The sequence below is a fragment of the Sander lucioperca genome, chromosome 1 (assembly GCF_008315115.2).
Source record: "Sander lucioperca isolate FBNREF2018 chromosome 1, SLUC_FBN_1.2, whole genome shotgun sequence".
Taxonomy (NCBI): Eukaryota; Metazoa; Chordata; class Actinopteri; order Perciformes; family Percidae; genus Sander; species Sander lucioperca.
In genome coordinates, this window is record NC_050173.1 from 9,209,696 (window position 1) to 9,226,345 (window position 16,650).

Consider the following 16,650-nt stretch of genomic DNA (forward strand, 5'->3'; position numbering starts at 1 on the left):
TAAATAAAACGTGGTCTATAGCCTATTCAGACAGATTATTGCAACCAACCAATCCGGCTATTTATTTATATTTATTTTATAGGACGAAAATGATCCATACAGTCAGAAATGAAACTATAATCTCTTATGGTTTGCAACGGGCTTTAAGGTCAAGCGCTAGAACGCGCATTTGCAGCCATGTGTACGCGCGCAGCGTGATGTAGCTAGCTAACATGTGATGTATGAGGCACCACCCCCCGGTGCGAGATGACTGAAAATATAACTGCCCAACGCGCGCTGCACAGTCAACACCACAGTGAGGCCACAGCGAGGTGGATACTCGTGGTTTGTGTGGGCTGTTGCGTTCAAGAGAAGAAAAGGAAACCATGTCGTACACTAAGCTTGTAGCATCTCTTGTTCGGGCAAACAATGTCAGGAAAATACGCATTTCACCTGGAAGATGTCGGTCAACAGTGGCATCCACCAAGAGCCAAGAAGAGAAAGATCCACAGATAGATGGGTGCACCGTGGTGGAAGCTGTGCCGCTTGAACTCATCAGCCAGACCAAACACGTTAAAAACATGCAGTTAAATAAAATCCACATCGACTTCGACAACACTCAGGAAGCCTACAGAAGCAAGGGAAACATTGAACTGCTTCGAAGTCTGTTGGTCTTCAAGCTTTGTACAATTGACATCCTAGTTGAAAAGAACAAAGAGGTGAGTTGATATTGTTCAAAAATTAACGTTAGCCTTTTGATTTAAGAACAAGTATTATTATTTTTTTGATGAGTCTAATTGTAAAGTTATAACTGCGTAATAATTAAGTGATTGTACAAGTTCGTAACATTCAGTCATATAATGAACTAGGCTATATTAACTACTGAGATATAATAACTTTTTGTCCTTGCTTTGTTTTCAGTTGATGGATCTGAGTAAGAAGGTGTTTGGTCAGTGGATGTTTGAGAAGCTGATGAAGATGACCTTCTATGGTCAGTTTGTGGCAGGGGAAGACCACAATTCCATCAAACCTTTAATTCAGAAGAATCAGGCCTTTGGTGTGGGGGCAGTTTTGGACTATAGTGTTGAAGAGGACTTGACACAAGAGGAGGCAGAGAACAAGGAAATGGAGTAAGTAATGTTTACAGACTGACCAGGAGTTTAGTAAAGGCTACAACGTAGGCTCCTTTCTCATAAAGATCTCTGGTTCACATAGAAATGTTGTACTGCTTTTTTAAACCAAGCACAGTTAATTTATGAGTTACGTAACATACTAAACTCACTAGGCCTGTTGAGTCAAGCTTATTTGTATAGCCCAGTATCACATGCTCCACAACAATCATGTTCCTGATCCCGCCCATGCTCTTTTAAAGTCAAGGAAATACTCCTCTCTCCCCTCTGCATCCATGGTCGTAATAGGAGCTGCACACTGGAAAGAGCAATTACAGAAAAATAATTGTTGCAGTTAATCTATTTATATTAATAATTAATTTGCTGAGGCATCATAATAAATCAACGTCATTTAATAGTGAAATAACTAAGTATAACTACTAGACTTAATTTTAGTCATGGTCTTTACGCCAAACGTTTTTATTAAAGGTTATTGGGCACATTAAGTGCATCCATGGCTCTGTGACTGTGGAGTACATATTACAGTAACGTTATGCCCCAACAGGTCAGTTTGCCCTTGGTCCCCCTAGCGGGTTCAACCAACTGCTAAGGCTAATTTCACTGTTTAAAACATATGGCACTCATATTTCAAATACACTGTTAAAAGTCATCCCACTTTAGTGTAAGACTCTGACTCTTTCTTTCTCTCCCCGTTGTCTGCATTACATGTCTCTGCAAATTATCTTTTGACTCCTTTATTTATAGACAGACATTACAGCATTCAATAAACTATAGTTTGATACTGTTCATTCTTAACTTATCTCTTCAGGTCTGGCTTCTGTCATGTGTCTTATCACATATTTAATTTGAGTCACATAACAAACAGTACGTTTCCTCCACATAAAAAGACTGTAAACAGATTGGACTCATATCTAGCAGCAAAACAGTGCCTGTCCTATTGGTTGGCTAGAACAGACCCCTCTCCTCTGATTGGTTGAGCTGGTTATTCAGTTGGGGAATGTACCTCCTGAAACGGCTGCCAGCCTTTGGAGAAATGTGCTGGATCACTTCATAGGGCACACACACGAAAGTGTTACGCAATGTTCAGAGGAGGAAATAAGCCCTTTTTTTTAAACCAAGGATTATCAAACTAAGCACAAACATACACAATCAAAATTTAAATTTACAGAAAGAAATTACTGATAGTTACATGAAGAAGACAACAGATATATAATACACAGTAGTTTTGTTTGTTTCTGGATGTGTCTGTCATGTCACAACATGTCTAGAAAGACAGGACATTATCTTAACTGCATTAAAAAGAAACAGCTGGTTAAAGAATGGTTAAAATTAAATTTGCCTTTCCTCAACATACAAACCCTTTTCTTTCCTTTTTTCCCTTTTAAAAATTGTCTTCTTAGGTCGCAGTAGAACAATCTTTAGACCTTCCCATGTTTACCGTTGGCATACTGTCTGGTTGATTAACTGATTTAAAACAATGTAAGTGACATGATAAGTTAGAAAAGCTGAGTGAAAATATAGATGCTATAATCTCTTTTTAGATAACAATTTGTTGTGTTGAAAAGTAAACTGTTTTAGGGAGATGCATTGTTTTGCTTTTATATTCTGATTCCTATCCCTTCTTTTTCAGTTCATGTGTTTCTGAAGCAGAGAAAGAAAGTCCAGGTTTGTATATCAGTTGATTTATTGTATGTAATGTATTGTAAATGTTCAATTTCCAAATGTTTTGCACAATCAGCCACTGCATGCTTCATCTACTAAAATAACTGCTGTACAGTTAGCAGGCAACCCTGGCAACTGGCAAGACTGAACAACTAGTTTCCTTTGCTCTTCAGTTGCTTCAGCTTGGCCCGAATGCAACACAAGTCTAGTCGAGTGTCAGTGTTGGTATGTCTAGTCACGCGGCCATGTGGTCTAGCCTGGAAAGTACTGGTTATATCTGGATTTAGTTGGGTCTGACATGCCCAGTCCAGTAGGTACAGTGAAAAGACACATGGTTCATGTTACTGGGTTAATGAAAGAAACTCAAGTATATCATTCACCTACTAGTGCTTTCTCTGGTCTTGTTTCAAAGTCTGATGTTATAATCAACGTTAATTTATCAGTAAGGAAGAGGAATTCCTTAAATTGCTCATATTATGCTCATTTTGAGGTTCATAATTGTATTTAGAGGTTGTACCAGAATAGGTTTATGTGGTTTAATTTTCAGAAAACACCATATATTTGTTATACTGCACATTGCTGCAGCTGCACTTTTCACCCTGTGTGTTGAGCTCTCTGTTTTAGCTACAGAGTGAGGCATCACACTTCTGTACTATCTTTGTTGGGAGTCACACATGCGCAGGAAGTACTGCTAGCTAGTCAGAAGCAGTGTATGAGGGCGTGCCATGCTAGCAGCTAGGCTAGCATTATAACGTGTTACAAAGTGACTCAAGTTCATCACGGAAGTAAAGGCTGGACTACAATAGAGCTGTTTGGAGCAGTTTGTGAACAGTGTTTTCTGTTGAATATGGTAACTCCCTTTGGGGTGGACTTAAGGCTTTTTCACTTTGTAAACCTATCACATGCACAAAAATATATATAACACAATAAAGGAAAGGGGAAAAGCCAAAAAGCATAATATGAGCACTTTAATACATATTCTTAGTATCACTCTTTCTGGCAGTAATATTAATGGTAATAGTAGTACTGCCATATCACTCATGATGAAATACATGTTTAGACAGACATTTCAAATTCATTAATTTGTAAAAGAATCATTAATAAACTGTAAATGTTAAATAATTTTAGCTTGTGATACATTTATTGTGGCATTAATAAATAAATATACAGTACTCAACACAAAAGCTTGTAGGATTAAAATAATTATGTTGATTACACAGTCAAACTGTAGAACAGAGAGAAAACCTACTTTTAATAACTTGAAAATCTTAATATTGTCTCTGAAGATGTGTTTTTTTCATATAATTCCTGAATATTATGGTTTAAATGATCTCATTGATAGAAATGTGATGGATACATCTAACTATAATTGAGCTAACAATTAATACAAAAATATGTGGAGGAGAAAAAAAGCTTTAGGTTGGTGATGAAAACTTTTTTCCATGTCAAGCAGCTAACGTTACCTTCTCTTTATTCCAGATGCTGATCATCGTGAGAAGAAGTACAAAGCCCATCGTCAGTTCGGGGACAGGCGTGGAGGGGTTATTAGTGCTCGTACTTACTTCTATGCAGATGAGTCCAAATGTGACAACCAAATGGAGACATTCATAAACTGCATTAGAGCCTCTGGTAAGTAGTAATGTTTCTGAGGAAGCCATTAAGAAATATAATATGTAAGTTTGGCTATTAGAATAATGGCTATACAAACACTAAAACTATTGTGAAAAAATAAAGTAAATTTGTACGGTGGCCGACAGGGGCAAACACCCTGCAACTTAAGAAAACACACGCAAATAGACAAAACACAAGCAAATTAAGAAAACAACTTCATTAATTTGACAACACATGCGCAGCATTCAGCAAACGCGCTGCAAATACCACAACACAACCAAATACGTAAACGCACTGCAAATAAAAAACGATGCAAAAAGAAAAGCATGCAAACCCCGAAAAAAGAAGCGATGCAAAAAGAAAAACAACTTCATTAATTTGACAACACATGCGCGGCATTCAGCAAACGCACTGCAAATACAACAACACAACCAAATACATAAACGCACTACAAAGACACACAACACAACCAAATAGATAAACGCACTGCAAATATGAAACGATGCAAAAAGAAAAGCACACAAACCCCGAAAACAAATGCAACAAAAAAACGCTGCATCCAGATTACACAACGGAAGTTCTCCAGACCTCTAGAGGGAGCAGCTAGTGGAACAGCTGGATTTTCGACCGTTATTAACCAATATTAAATTCATATTATTATTATTATTATTATTATTATTAATAACATAATATATTATTAATATACAGTCTATGCTCCCGTCTCATGCCCTCCCGGCTGGTGCTATCCCCGAGCTTCGGCTTTTCAAAATAAAAGCTCACGTCTGGTCCGCTATGTGTTTGTACTTTGGTGTGTTGGATGTTTGTGAACTAAACAGTACGGCAATCATGCTGATGAATACAATAACTTTTTCAGCAGATGTCTTACTTACAACACGTTGGAGTTAGCAAAGTAGTTTTGTGTTTATATGTGCGGGCGGGATTTATTCAGTTTGATAAATCCCACGGTAAATTGGCTAGTTTACTAACAGGGAGGGACTAGAAATCCTGTCTGTTTTTTGTATTTCAAGAGCGAATTGCTCCACAATATGAATACAGATTGATCACTTATTTTGTTGGTAACCGTTGTTGTATAATCACAATATTACACTTGAGGAGGCCTATACTCAGTAATTTCGGACTTCGAAATTAAACCCTCTCATGTAATATGGCTTAAACAAACGTCAACGTTAAACGCTGATGCAGTTTTAAATGTTTTATCACCACGAGTTTACAGACGTCTCTGCTGATTGAGTATCAGCTGGGACCTGAGCTGAGACACACCCACCAAACGAGAGAAAACAGATCTCAAACATAGATTTAATATTTACAGTCTATGCAGTTTCTCTCTCTCTCTCTCTCTCTCTCTCTCTCTCTCTCTCTCTCTCCGTGAGGTCGAAAATCCAGCTGTTCAACTTAGCTGCTCCCTCTAGAGGTCTGGAGAACTTCCGTTGTGTAATCTGGATGCAGCGTTTTTTTGTTGCATTTGTTTTCTGGGTTGGCGTGCTTTTCTTTTTGCATCGTTTCATATTTGCAGCGCGTTTATCTATTTGGTTGTGTTGTGTGTATTTGCAGTGCGTTTATGTATTTGGTTGTGTTGTGTGCATTTGCAGTGCGTTTGCTGAATGCTGTGCATGTGTTGTCAAATTAATGAAGTTGTTTTTCTTTTTGCATCGCTTCTTTTTTCGGGGTTTGCGTGCTTTTCTTTTTGCATCGTTTCATATTTGCAGTGCGTTTATGTATTTGGTTGTGTTGTGGTATTTGCAGCGTGTTTGCTGAATGCTGCACATGTGTTGTCAAATTTGCTTGTGTTTTGTCTATTTGCGTGTGTTTTCTTAAGTTGCAGGGCGTTTGCCCCTGTCGGCCACCGTAAAATTTGCAATATAAATGATAGTGTTGAATTACACCCAGTAAAATGGGTGGAGAGTTATACAACATCAAGTGAAATAAAATGTGTTTCAGGGGGAGCCTCAGCAGATGGATTTTCTGCTATCAAAATGACTGCTCTCGGACGCCCACAGTTCCTTGTAAGTTTAACTTAATTCAACTAGAAGTTAATATTACAGAATTTAGATAAGATGAAAACAAGATAATCCTTTACTAGTCCCACAGTGGGTTAATTTGCAGTGTTACAGCAGCAAAGGGATAGTGCAATCACAAGAGGCATCAGTAAAAATGCAAGATATAACTGTAAAAAAGCAATAACACTGAAAAAGCAGTAACCAGTAAAAAACTAAATATAATAAGTAGACAGTTGAATTCACAGTATTCAACAGTATTATATGTAACGTTAGAAAAGATAGTTTGTAAAGAGAAAAGTGTGATTGGCAACACCAGTGCTGCTAGATTGAACACTAACAAACCATAAACCATTCATTACAGGGTAATGGGTAAATAAAACATTAGCCATTTATTTATCTCTTTATGGTTTTGAGTCAATGCCAGTTGATTAGTATGATTAAAGGTTCACATTATTGTGTGCAAACTCTGGCAGTTGCCTTCAGTGTTCTCACTGAAATTCTAAAAGAGCATCCAGGCAAAAGGGAAACTGTGAGGTCACACAGTCTTAACTTTCTCAGACAAAAAGGAAAAGATGTGCCAATTGACAGTGAGCAAGAGCTGTCATTTTCTGTGAATAAAATACTGATATGTCCAGCTAACAGTATGATTCAAATGCAATATTATAATTTGATCATTGATGAATTGTTCTGTGTTTGAACAGCTCCAGTTTTCAGAAGTCCTGGTTAAATGGAGACAGTTCTTTAACTTCCTTGCAGAACAACAGGGAAAATCTGAAATGATGCTTTTGGAACAAAAGCTGGAGCTGGAACAACTCAAGGTGTGTTTTGCCTTCAGAAAGTCAAATGTATGTTCATCCATAACTTGTGTCCTCCAATAATATTTAGTTCTTTCTAAGATGTTTAGTTGTGTCCAAGCCTTCATGACTTTAAGTGCCATGTCCTTTGTTAAAACAATAATCATCTGCAATATTTGTTTTTAATCTCTGAAATATTTATTTGTAGGAAAGTTTGACTAAGATGGGTATTGCAGCCAAGGATGACATAGAGAATTGGTTTACTGGAGAAAAGCTGGGTTTGTCAGGGTAAGATAGTCACTCATTAGTGAAATGATGACCACAAATACACATTAATACTTTTGTGTTGTTTACACCAAAACAATTAGGTTCTTGAATCCCTGTTTAGTCAGTAGAAAAACAGCGTCTGTTAACATATTTTAATATACAGTTTCTCACATCTTATTGCCAGAACAATAGATCTGCTGGACTGGAACAGTTTAATTAAGGATACAACAAAAATCTCCAGTCTGCTTATGGTGCCAAACCTTGAGGTGAGTCATGTAAATATTTGGTGCTGTGTCCAGATTCTGAAAGAAAAAAAAGCACTGCGTGTGGCAGTTCAGTACATGTTGCCTATGTAAGTGGTCCTCGGTTTAAATCAGTCTGGTAATTTCTTATCTTATCTGTACACTGTGACCTGTCTAATAAACACAGAAGTCCTTAATATTATCTTGAAAAGGGCATATTTCCAAAAATGATACAGCATTTGACAGCAGAAACACATATTTTAGGTGATCATGTTCCAGTTTTAAAGGGGGGGAAATGCAACATACTTTCTGAACTTCACATTTCAAACCCCAAAATTTTACAGATGAAGGCAATTATACAGTTAATGTTCTTATAAACAGATAGTGATGCAAATAAATGAGTAAAATAGATGTTAGCAAGACATTTGTTTTCCATTAGAACTTGAACTTCTTTATCATACTGTGGGAACAAGTTGATACAAATTTTGTTTGTATAAGAAATGTATCTTCCACAAGTTAACATTTGTTCCGATGAGGATAATATCATTTAGGACTTACTGTGCTCTGTACATTTCTGCAGAGTTGGTCTAAGTCAAGCTTTAGTACACATGTTAATGTAGGTGGTGCTATTAAGGGGAGTTGAGAAACTCTATCTGTTTGAAAAGGAAACTAGATAAAATGTCAGTGGCACTCATTCTACTCTGAGTAGAACAACTATCAGTATGTGACACCCAACCCCCGCCCTGCCTGTCACATACTGATAGTTAGTGGGTTTATCCTGATCATAAAGATGGCTTTAAAATAGCAAATGCCAATGATTCAATGTTTTGTGTGTCGGTTGTGCAGACAGGCCATCTGGAACCTTTGTTAAACAAGTTTACAGCCGAGGAGGAGAGGCAGATGAAGAGAATGCTACAGAGAGTGGACGTTCTGGCCAAGGTAAAGATACCAAAACAAATAAATGTGTATCTAGTAAATCATTTTATGAGGTAATAAATAAATCTAAACCCAATTTATTGCAATCAGACCTGGTTCAAGGAATGTAAAGAAATCAGAAGTGAATTGTGTTTGCTGAAGTGATGAACCTGTTTGTCATGGAAAATAATGTGTCACTTATAGAGCCATGTGAACTGTATAAAAAATCTTTGTCTGTGTGCACCTGCACCAGCATGCCATGGAGAATGGGGTGAGGCTAATGGTTGATGCCGAGCAGACGTACTTTCAACCAGCTATTAGTCGACTGACTCTGGAAATGCAGAGGAAATTTAACAGAGAAAAGCCAATCATTTTCAACACTTACCAGTGTTACCTCAAGGTAAGACCAGAGTTCATTACAGATAATCATGACAACTTTTACTATTGATTATTTATACTTACAAATCCTTTCTGTTTGTCCCAACTGTAAAACTATTTACTGTTTTGTACATTTTGTAACATGTAGGTTTTATTGTTGTTACTAACCTATCATATGGATAGAAACAGATTTTTTGTTTGTGTACAATTGCAAGTTCCTGTTTACTGTCAATAAAGCTGTACAGTATGTTATATGGAGACATTACAGGTAGCTCTCAAAGTGTCATGTTTTTCTATTCAGTAATATTTGTTTGACACATTCGCCATTTAATTCTTGTTTCTTTACCCATAGAGGCACCCTGTCCTTTAGTCATGTCCTTTTGTGTTTTTAATGCTTTTAGGAAGCCTATGACAATGTAACTGTGGATGTTGAGCTGTCACGACGGGAGGGCTGGTACTTTGGTGCCAAGCTGGTGCGCGGAGCCTACATGTACCAAGAGAGAGACCGAGCCAAAGAGATTGGCTACGAAGACCCAATAAACCCAGATTATGAGGCCACTAACAGGATGTATCACAAGTAAGTTTTGCATTATTATCAAGGCCCTTCATGGCTCAGCTAGAAAATGTCTAAATCCTAACCATCTGCCTTGTTGTTTGTCCAGGTGCTTGGAGTATGTGCTGGAGGAGATCGAACACAACAGGAAAGCAAATATCATGGTTGCGACTCACAATGAGGACACAGTGAAATTTACCCTAGAAAAGTATGTTTTGTCTCAGGCCTGCAAGAAAAATTCAAAGACCATTTATTTGACATGTGCTCTGTGCAGATTTAGTTTGAGCATACACCAAAGCCTAAACTCTCTTATTCATAAAGGATGAATTCTAATGGTTTAAACTAATGCCTAGGATAACCTTCCAAAGCAATTATAGGATTTACAGAATATGATTGCCAAATCAATGGTGGAATACTACACTCTAGCTCTTTTTATGTAACAACCCTTTAACATATTCATGTTTTTTTTCTTCAGGATGAATGAGATGGGACTCTTACCCACTGAGAATAAAGTTTATTTTGGACAACTGCTAGGAATGTGTGACCAGATCAGCTTCCCGCTAGGTATGTTGCACTCAGCTCAGATACTAAAAGTAAACAGTAAGTTATGTAATCACAGAGGCTTACATCACATAGTCATGTGGCCGGAGAGGTTCCACAGAAACATAGTCCCTACACAGTTATTTTAACACTCAGGTGGCCACTGGCATTACAAATTGTCAATCCAATCTATAGATATCTTGGGAACAAGCAACTCTAGGTTCTCAATGTCCGTAACTGTTATATTACCAAATGTTATGTCAGTTTGGTTCAGCAGGGACTTAAGTGTACACATTTAAGAAAACAGTAAATATACTACTGTGCATAATAGCATTTTAAGTTGTGCCACAATTAAACATTCTCTGTATAAAAAAACACACGCAAAAGTATCTCTTTGTATGATAAGGACAATTTCAACAGTCTATTTAAAAATGTTATGCAAGTGAGATACAGAAGACTTACTGTACAACTAAGATACTACTTCAACCTCAGGCTAATGGAAAGGCCACTGAGCTTTGATTTTTAAAAATGTGTTGCTATTTAAACAATTTAGCAATGATCTGGTCATCAGCTTTTCAAGTGGAATGGTGTATTGTAGATAGCCCTTACCTTTCTTCCACTAGTGAGACGACAGGGCTGGTTTGACCTTGCCATAGAACTTGATATGTAATATCAAAACCTCGTTTTTACATGTCGGTGGTATCTTAATACAATATTTATTCACCATCAATTCATTTCTAAAAAAAAAAGTTTTAATCTACTGCACCATTATTTCAATTTACCGAGTTAACCATGGAGTCAGACAGCATCCCCCCAGTTGCTTTGTAGCACAGTTACCTTCATTAGCCATTGTCAGCTTAATAAAAACATGCAGGAATGCAGTCACGGTGGAGATAGTTGACATTGATTTAAAACGCGTCTCCTTGCTCTATGTTCAAAACAAGGTCAAGCAGGTTTCCCAGTCTACAAGTATGTTCCATATGGCCCAGTCAACGAGGTCATTCCTTATCTGTCTCGCCGGGCTCAAGAGAACCGTGGCTTCATGAAGGGATCCCAGAGAGAGCGCAGCCTGCTGTGGAGGGAGCTGAAACGCAGGCTGCTTGGTGGGCAGATTTTCTACAAGCCTGTATACTGAGTCAACATACTAACTGCAGTGTGTCTGTAAGCATTCCACCATCTTTACCTGCTAACTGCTCGTTGTAGAGGAAGATGCATGTCCTTGGCTTGTAAGGCTGCACTGTATGGAGATTTGTAGTTTTACTGATAGATGTGTTTAAAACACCTCCATAATAATTTTGGAGATTCATGTGCTGCTCAATTAGGAACTGATGTTTGTTTTTTTTCAATCTAAATTAGAATTACTTTTGAATTTTAACTCAAAATTTGGTTCTTTTTTATAGAACTTTAGCAAATGTTTATGCCTTGAAACATAGAACCTTTCTGATATACAGCATGTAATTATTCAACAGGCTAAGAAATGTTTATTGTGTATGTATGGTTACCAAAGGTGGCGTACTTGTCCTGTGCTTTTTTAATGGTAAAAGACACACTGTATGTTTTGTTCAATGTAAAGTTTGTCTTAAGTAGCTGTCACTCAAAGTGCCTTATGATTGATTTCACAAGCAAACAGCGGCTGTACAACTTGTAAGTTTTGTTTTTATAACTGTACGTTCCTGTGAGGGCATTGTAACTTATTTTAGCATGTTTATTGCTATGCTGTGTCATTTTATTAATCTACTTGAACAAATATTAAGAGATTGTTATTGTGCAGCATAGTGATTTTGATTACATAAAAATGTTAGTAAATGCAGCATCACAAATCAGACGATCCTCTTTTGATCTTTCATGAAGCCCGTGCATTGATGTTCTTAGAGGATTCATAATAATAAAAACTGGTTTTGTCAGTATCTCTGGTTTCAACACTGCCCCTAGCCTCTGAATAATCTGTAAATTGTGCTGCTCAGTGTAGTCCTCTCAAAGGTTGGTTGATTGAATGGAATATGTCTTTTAAATTGAAATGTTTCTTTTTTAAGACTAGAAATGAATACTGTAAAATGTTCTTATACCTTTTGTAAAAGTAATACAATTTAAAAACTATGAATCAAAGTGCTTTATTTAACTTTTTGTAAAGCTAAATAAAACATTTAGTAATTTTGGAAACACGACAAAAGTTAATAGCTTGACATAAAGTCATTAAGTTCATTTTCGTTACAGTCTCAATGTCATAATTTAACCCAATATCAGTAATATAGAAGGTGCCTTAATTGGTGTGGAGGGTTGAGTTTGAGTGTTCTAACAACAAATTTGATTTTAGTCTCTCACCTTGAATGACCTTGGCACATCTCAAGTAATTAAGCAGGATTTTGGTTTGTATTTCTGGATTTTTTACTCTGTTTGGTTTCCTCATCACTGCTGTATCAGTATATAGTATATATATTTTGTACAGTTGTAAAATAAATGTAATTATTGATAAATACAATAAAATACAGTTAACATTAAATTGAATTGTGTTTATTATTGTTGCAGCTGTGGGTGTTGAAGGTAGACACTTACTTAAACAACATTGAGTTGCAAATGTATTATTTAAGTTTCTTCCTTATTGGGGTAGGATCTTTGAAAACTCAAGTTACACATAATGACATATACATATGACATAATATCTTAAGACAATCTGTTGCTGTCTTAAAGTTATACAAACTCCAGTTTCTGCCATTGTAGGCAGCCCTTACTAGACTGGATAGATGCAACCCTGATCTTCTCTCGTAGTGATGTAGATCTGGCTCTCCTCGCTGACCTACTCTAAAGTCAATGGCATCAACAACTACGACCATTGCAACACAGAAGCTAGTGGGCTCCCTGTGCCAAGTCTGTGTGACCTATAAAATCAGAGGTAATTCTGCCCCAGCCAAAGTTAACAGCAGCTGAGGCAGCACCTGAGTCCTAGGTATCTGGAGACTAAAGAAAAGCAGTCGGCCAGCCCCACAACACAAAACAGCTGTGTTGAGACCAAGCAGACCCTGTTGGGTTTACTCTCTGTCCAGTGAGATGTTATATGCAGCTATTATTTTTTAATGTTATGACAACTTTATTGCGGCCTAAGATGTATAGTACACTATATATGTATTGGTGTGGCTCTATCGTACATCATTTAATACATGTTCTCAGTTCAAACCCTGCATATTGGTATTTTTACATGTTCTGTACACAAATGATAGCTACATAATTTAGCCACACACTTTATAAATACTACAGGATATAAATACCTCATGTCTTTATACATGTATGCAACCACCCAGTCATCTTGCTTAGTAAAAGAATGTAACAACAAACCAAAAGTACTCTATACTCAGTGTTCTTATGACTGAACCTGCTGCTGGGGTTACGATGGTCAAATGTTGTCAAACACAACCACTAGCGTTGGGGGAAATATCATGACAAATAAACATTGGTACAGTTATGTAGTAATAATTCTACATATTATGTTTTGTAGAGGTGTGGCTTTTCTTAAGATTATTTTTTTGGGCTTTTCTTATTTTATTAGATAGTGATAGTAGACAGACAGAAAAGGGAGGAGAGAGAGGAGATGACAAGCAGCAAAGGGCCACAGGTCGGATTCCAACCTGGGCCTCTACAAAGGACTCGGCCTACATGGGGCGCACACTCTACCAGGTGAGCTACAGGTCGCCCCAGAGGTGTGGCTTTCAACAATAGCCTCTTTTTCAAACCAATTCAGTCCCTGTGGGAGGAGACTTTACATCAGACTTCTTTCAGTCCCCACAGCCAATGGGATATGATTTCAGGGATTGTGTACAGCATGCTGAACAATAGAGGGTTTTCTTTCACCTTGCAGTAGATCCTCACCCCGACACTGCTATTGCTCTCATCTGCAGGTAAGTAAAGCTCTTTACTTTGCATGTTTTCTACATGTTGTATCCTTCTTTGGTTTACAATGTAATTTATACTCAGGCTGTTTTAATTATCAAAAGAAGTTTTTAATTATTTTTTTTTAGGATAATGGGTCTACAGAATTGTTATTTTAAGCTAAGACATGTTGCGTATGTGTAGGCTTTAATCAAGTTGTCTTTCCTCGTGCTAGAACTGCTCTGTGAGAGATCAAATGTAACAAAAGGACTACATAGACAAGTATCAGTGTTAAAGATAATAAGTCAGAGCTGGTATGCAAAGGGACTTACCTTTCCTACGTGGCATGAAGAGTAAGCATCTGTCAAGTGTCATTGGTAGAAGCACTTATTTGATACAGTATTTAGCCATTTTTTACTATGAGCACTTAAAGATGCTTGTGGCTAAATTGTGTTTTTCATGTAAGTGTCTCTTTTCTCCTTCCATTTTTTTTTGTTATGACGGTAATGCAAGCACCATAAACATGTTTATAGTGTATACATGGAGGCTCTGCTGTATTAAGGGATGAGGTGAGATAAGGGGGTAATTAGTCGGCCTGTGTGTATTGAATTGCTGCAGGGCGTTTCAACTGTTTATGAGCTTAGTGTTGTGCTCATTGGTTGTAAGAGAACCCAAAAGTTACACAGCAAAATCCAGCAAGATGTGTATCAAAACTTCTAAGCCTTATTGGAATTTTCCCTGTGATGTTTTCCTCTATATACATGCTCTCCAATTTCATTTCCAGGTTCACATTTGGGTGTTAATAATGTCTGGCATCAAAGGAAAGTGCACACAAAAAAGGAGACTGATTCTCTGGGTTTTATTGACCAACATAATGCTGGTGCTGTACTGCTTGATGAACCCAACCCAAGTCAAGATCAGGTAAAGATTTAAAAGCAAAGCATTATTTTATTTAGTAAAGTCAGCTGATCTGTTTTCTTATCCATATATTTTGTTTATAGGGGCTCCCAACAAGACACGTGTCCTCTAAGCATAGCAAAACTGAAAGAAAATGTGAGCATGCCTTCTCAAAGCACAGAAGAGTGCTCCCCCACAGTAGACATCATGTTTATGAAGACCCACAAAACTGCCAGTAGCACCATACTCAACATCCTCTTTAGATTTGGAGAAAAACACAAGCTTAAATTTGCCTTACCTGATGGGCGTAATGACTTCTTCTACCCATCGCCTTTTCTGTGCTCCCAGGTGAAAGATTACAGGCCTGGAGACTGTTTCAACATTATTTGTAACCACATGCGCTTTGACCATCAAGAAGTAGCCAAGCTCCTGCCTCCAGATGCTGTGTACATCACCATCATACGGGACCCAGTGGATCTCTTTGAGTCATCCTTCAACTATTATCACAAAGCAGTTCCTCTCACATGGAGTATCACTGGAGAGAACAAACTGGCAGAGTTTCTAAACAGTCCTCAGACCTTCTACAGCCCACAGGCTTTTAACTCATTCTACCTGAAAAATCTGCTCTTTTTTGACTTTGGTTTTGACAACAACCTGGAAGCTGATGATCCTCGTGTCATGAGGGATATTCATAACTTATCAAAACATTTTGATTTGGTTCTCGTAGCAGAGTATTTTGAGGAGTCTCTTATCCTGCTTAAGGACAAACTGTGTTGGACTATGGAAGACATCATGTATTTTAAACTCAATGCTCGCAGGAGCTCATCTGTATCTCGTCTGACCCCTGAGTTGAGAGCCAAAGCTTTACAGTGGAACGGGGCTGACTGGAGACTCTATCAGCACTTTAATGCTACCTTCTGGGCCAGAGTAGAGGCGTATGGAAGAGAAAGAATGAAACAGGAGGTAAATGAGCTGAGGAGAAGAAATGCTGCGATGAAAGCTATCTGTGTCGAGGATGGAGATGCGGTTGAAGCCCAAAAGATTCAGGACAGACGTTTCCTGCCCTGGCAGCCAGTTGGAGAGTCTTCCATCCTGGGGTACAACATGAAGAAAAATGTTCATCCAACATTCAGGACACTTTGTGAAAAAATGCTCACGCCTGAAATACAATATTTGTCAGATCTGGGCGTAAGCCTGTGGCTTACTAGACTATGGGGTTGGTTAAAAGATGCTGTTTTTACAATTTGACTTGGATTAAAAACATTTACAACTACAATATAACAATTTGTCTTGCAACACAATGATGCCTATTTGAAACAATTGTTTTCCTCGTTTCAGAAAATCTTTCACTTTTCTTCTGAATGATGCATCTATAATGTTCAGATTTGTCTCCTAGAATCTGTATTTGCATTTGGCTGCATAGAATGCTTTACATTTAGGAATTTTTACCACTCCCACGTAGGCCTTCAGATGGGTCACAGTTAGCTAAGATACTTCTACTCATCATCCGTTAGCCTTTAATTGCTTCATTTAGTTGTACACTACATAAAAACACTGTTTACACTCTTTTAAAAATAGGTTCAGGCTTAAAGTGTGAACAGTAAGACTCCTTATTGTTGTTGCCTCTAAATTAGTAAAATTCTGCAGTTGATGATCACCTCCCTGGTAAGATTTATATGTTTCATGGTCAAAGCTTATTTGGGTGATTGTCCATTGCAAGCACAAATGTTTCTGGGTCCTGGTGCTATTCTTTTGTTGATTCCACAGGAATCAAACCAGGTTGTGGCATCGATCTAACACTGA

General features: G+C 37.7%; 2 protein-coding genes across 5 annotated transcripts; both read left to right on the top strand.

The window, feature by feature from the left end:
• The first annotated feature begins 272 nt into the window (after nt 1–272).
• Nucleotides 273–12,186, top strand: prodha (proline dehydrogenase (oxidase) 1a). The gene is made up of 14 exons (XM_031277712.2): nt 273–698; nt 901–1,109; nt 2,740–2,774; nt 4,251–4,400; nt 6,342–6,406; nt 7,102–7,218; nt 7,403–7,482; nt 7,646–7,727; nt 8,550–8,642; nt 8,872–9,018; nt 9,398–9,573; nt 9,659–9,757; nt 10,025–10,113; nt 11,034–12,186. Exons 1-14 carry the CDS (start codon nt 366–368, stop codon nt 11,222–11,224), a joined length of 1,866 nt encoding a protein of 621 aa, XP_031133572.1. The 5' UTR covers nt 273–365; the 3' UTR covers nt 11,225–12,186.
• A 1,500-nt stretch (nt 12,187–13,686) lies between these two features.
• Nucleotides 13,687–16,504, top strand: gal3st1b (galactose-3-O-sulfotransferase 1b). 4 transcript variants are annotated; one of them, XM_036007817.1, is made up of 5 exons: nt 13,687–13,979; nt 14,186–14,327; nt 14,735–14,871; nt 14,952–15,003; nt 15,196–16,504. In XM_036007817.1, the coding sequence occupies exons 3-5, from the start codon at nt 14,756–14,758 to the stop codon at nt 16,093–16,095; spliced, it is 1,068 nt and encodes a 355-aa protein (XP_035863710.1). In that variant the 5' UTR covers nt 13,687–13,979; nt 14,186–14,327; nt 14,735–14,755; the 3' UTR covers nt 16,096–16,504. The 4 variants fall into 4 exon arrangements, with proteins under 4 accessions (XP_035863710.1, XP_031133771.1, XP_035863658.1 ...); XM_031277911.2 differs by lacking the exon at nt 14,186–14,327; XM_036007765.1 differs by having other exon boundaries at nt 13,688–13,979; nt 14,952–16,504.
• The last annotated feature ends 146 nt before the right edge of the window (nt 16,505–16,650 follow it).

What these genes read in the sequence shown, in the direction of transcription:
- prodha (XM_031277712.2), top strand. Translation starts at nt 366, where the DNA reads ATGTCGTACACTAAGCTTGTAGCATCTCTTGTTCGGGCAAACAATGTC. An exon ending in TAGTTGAAAAGAACAAAGAG is followed by an intron (nt 699 to 900) that starts GTGAGTTGATAT and finishes CTTTGTTTTCAG; the next exon opens with TTGATGGATCTGAGTAAGAA. An exon ending in GAGTGGACGTTCTGGCCAAG is followed by an intron (nt 8,643 to 8,871) that starts GTAAAGATACCA and finishes CACCTGCACCAG; the next exon opens with CATGCCATGGAGAATGGGGT.
- gal3st1b (XM_036007765.1), top strand. Translation starts at nt 14,756, where the DNA reads ATGTCTGGCATCAAAGGAAAGTGCACACAAAAAAGGAGACTGATTCTC. An exon ending in CCAACCCAAGTCAAGATCAG is followed by an intron (nt 14,872 to 14,951) that starts GTAAAGATTTAA and finishes TTTTGTTTATAG; the next exon opens with GGGCTCCCAACAAGACACGT.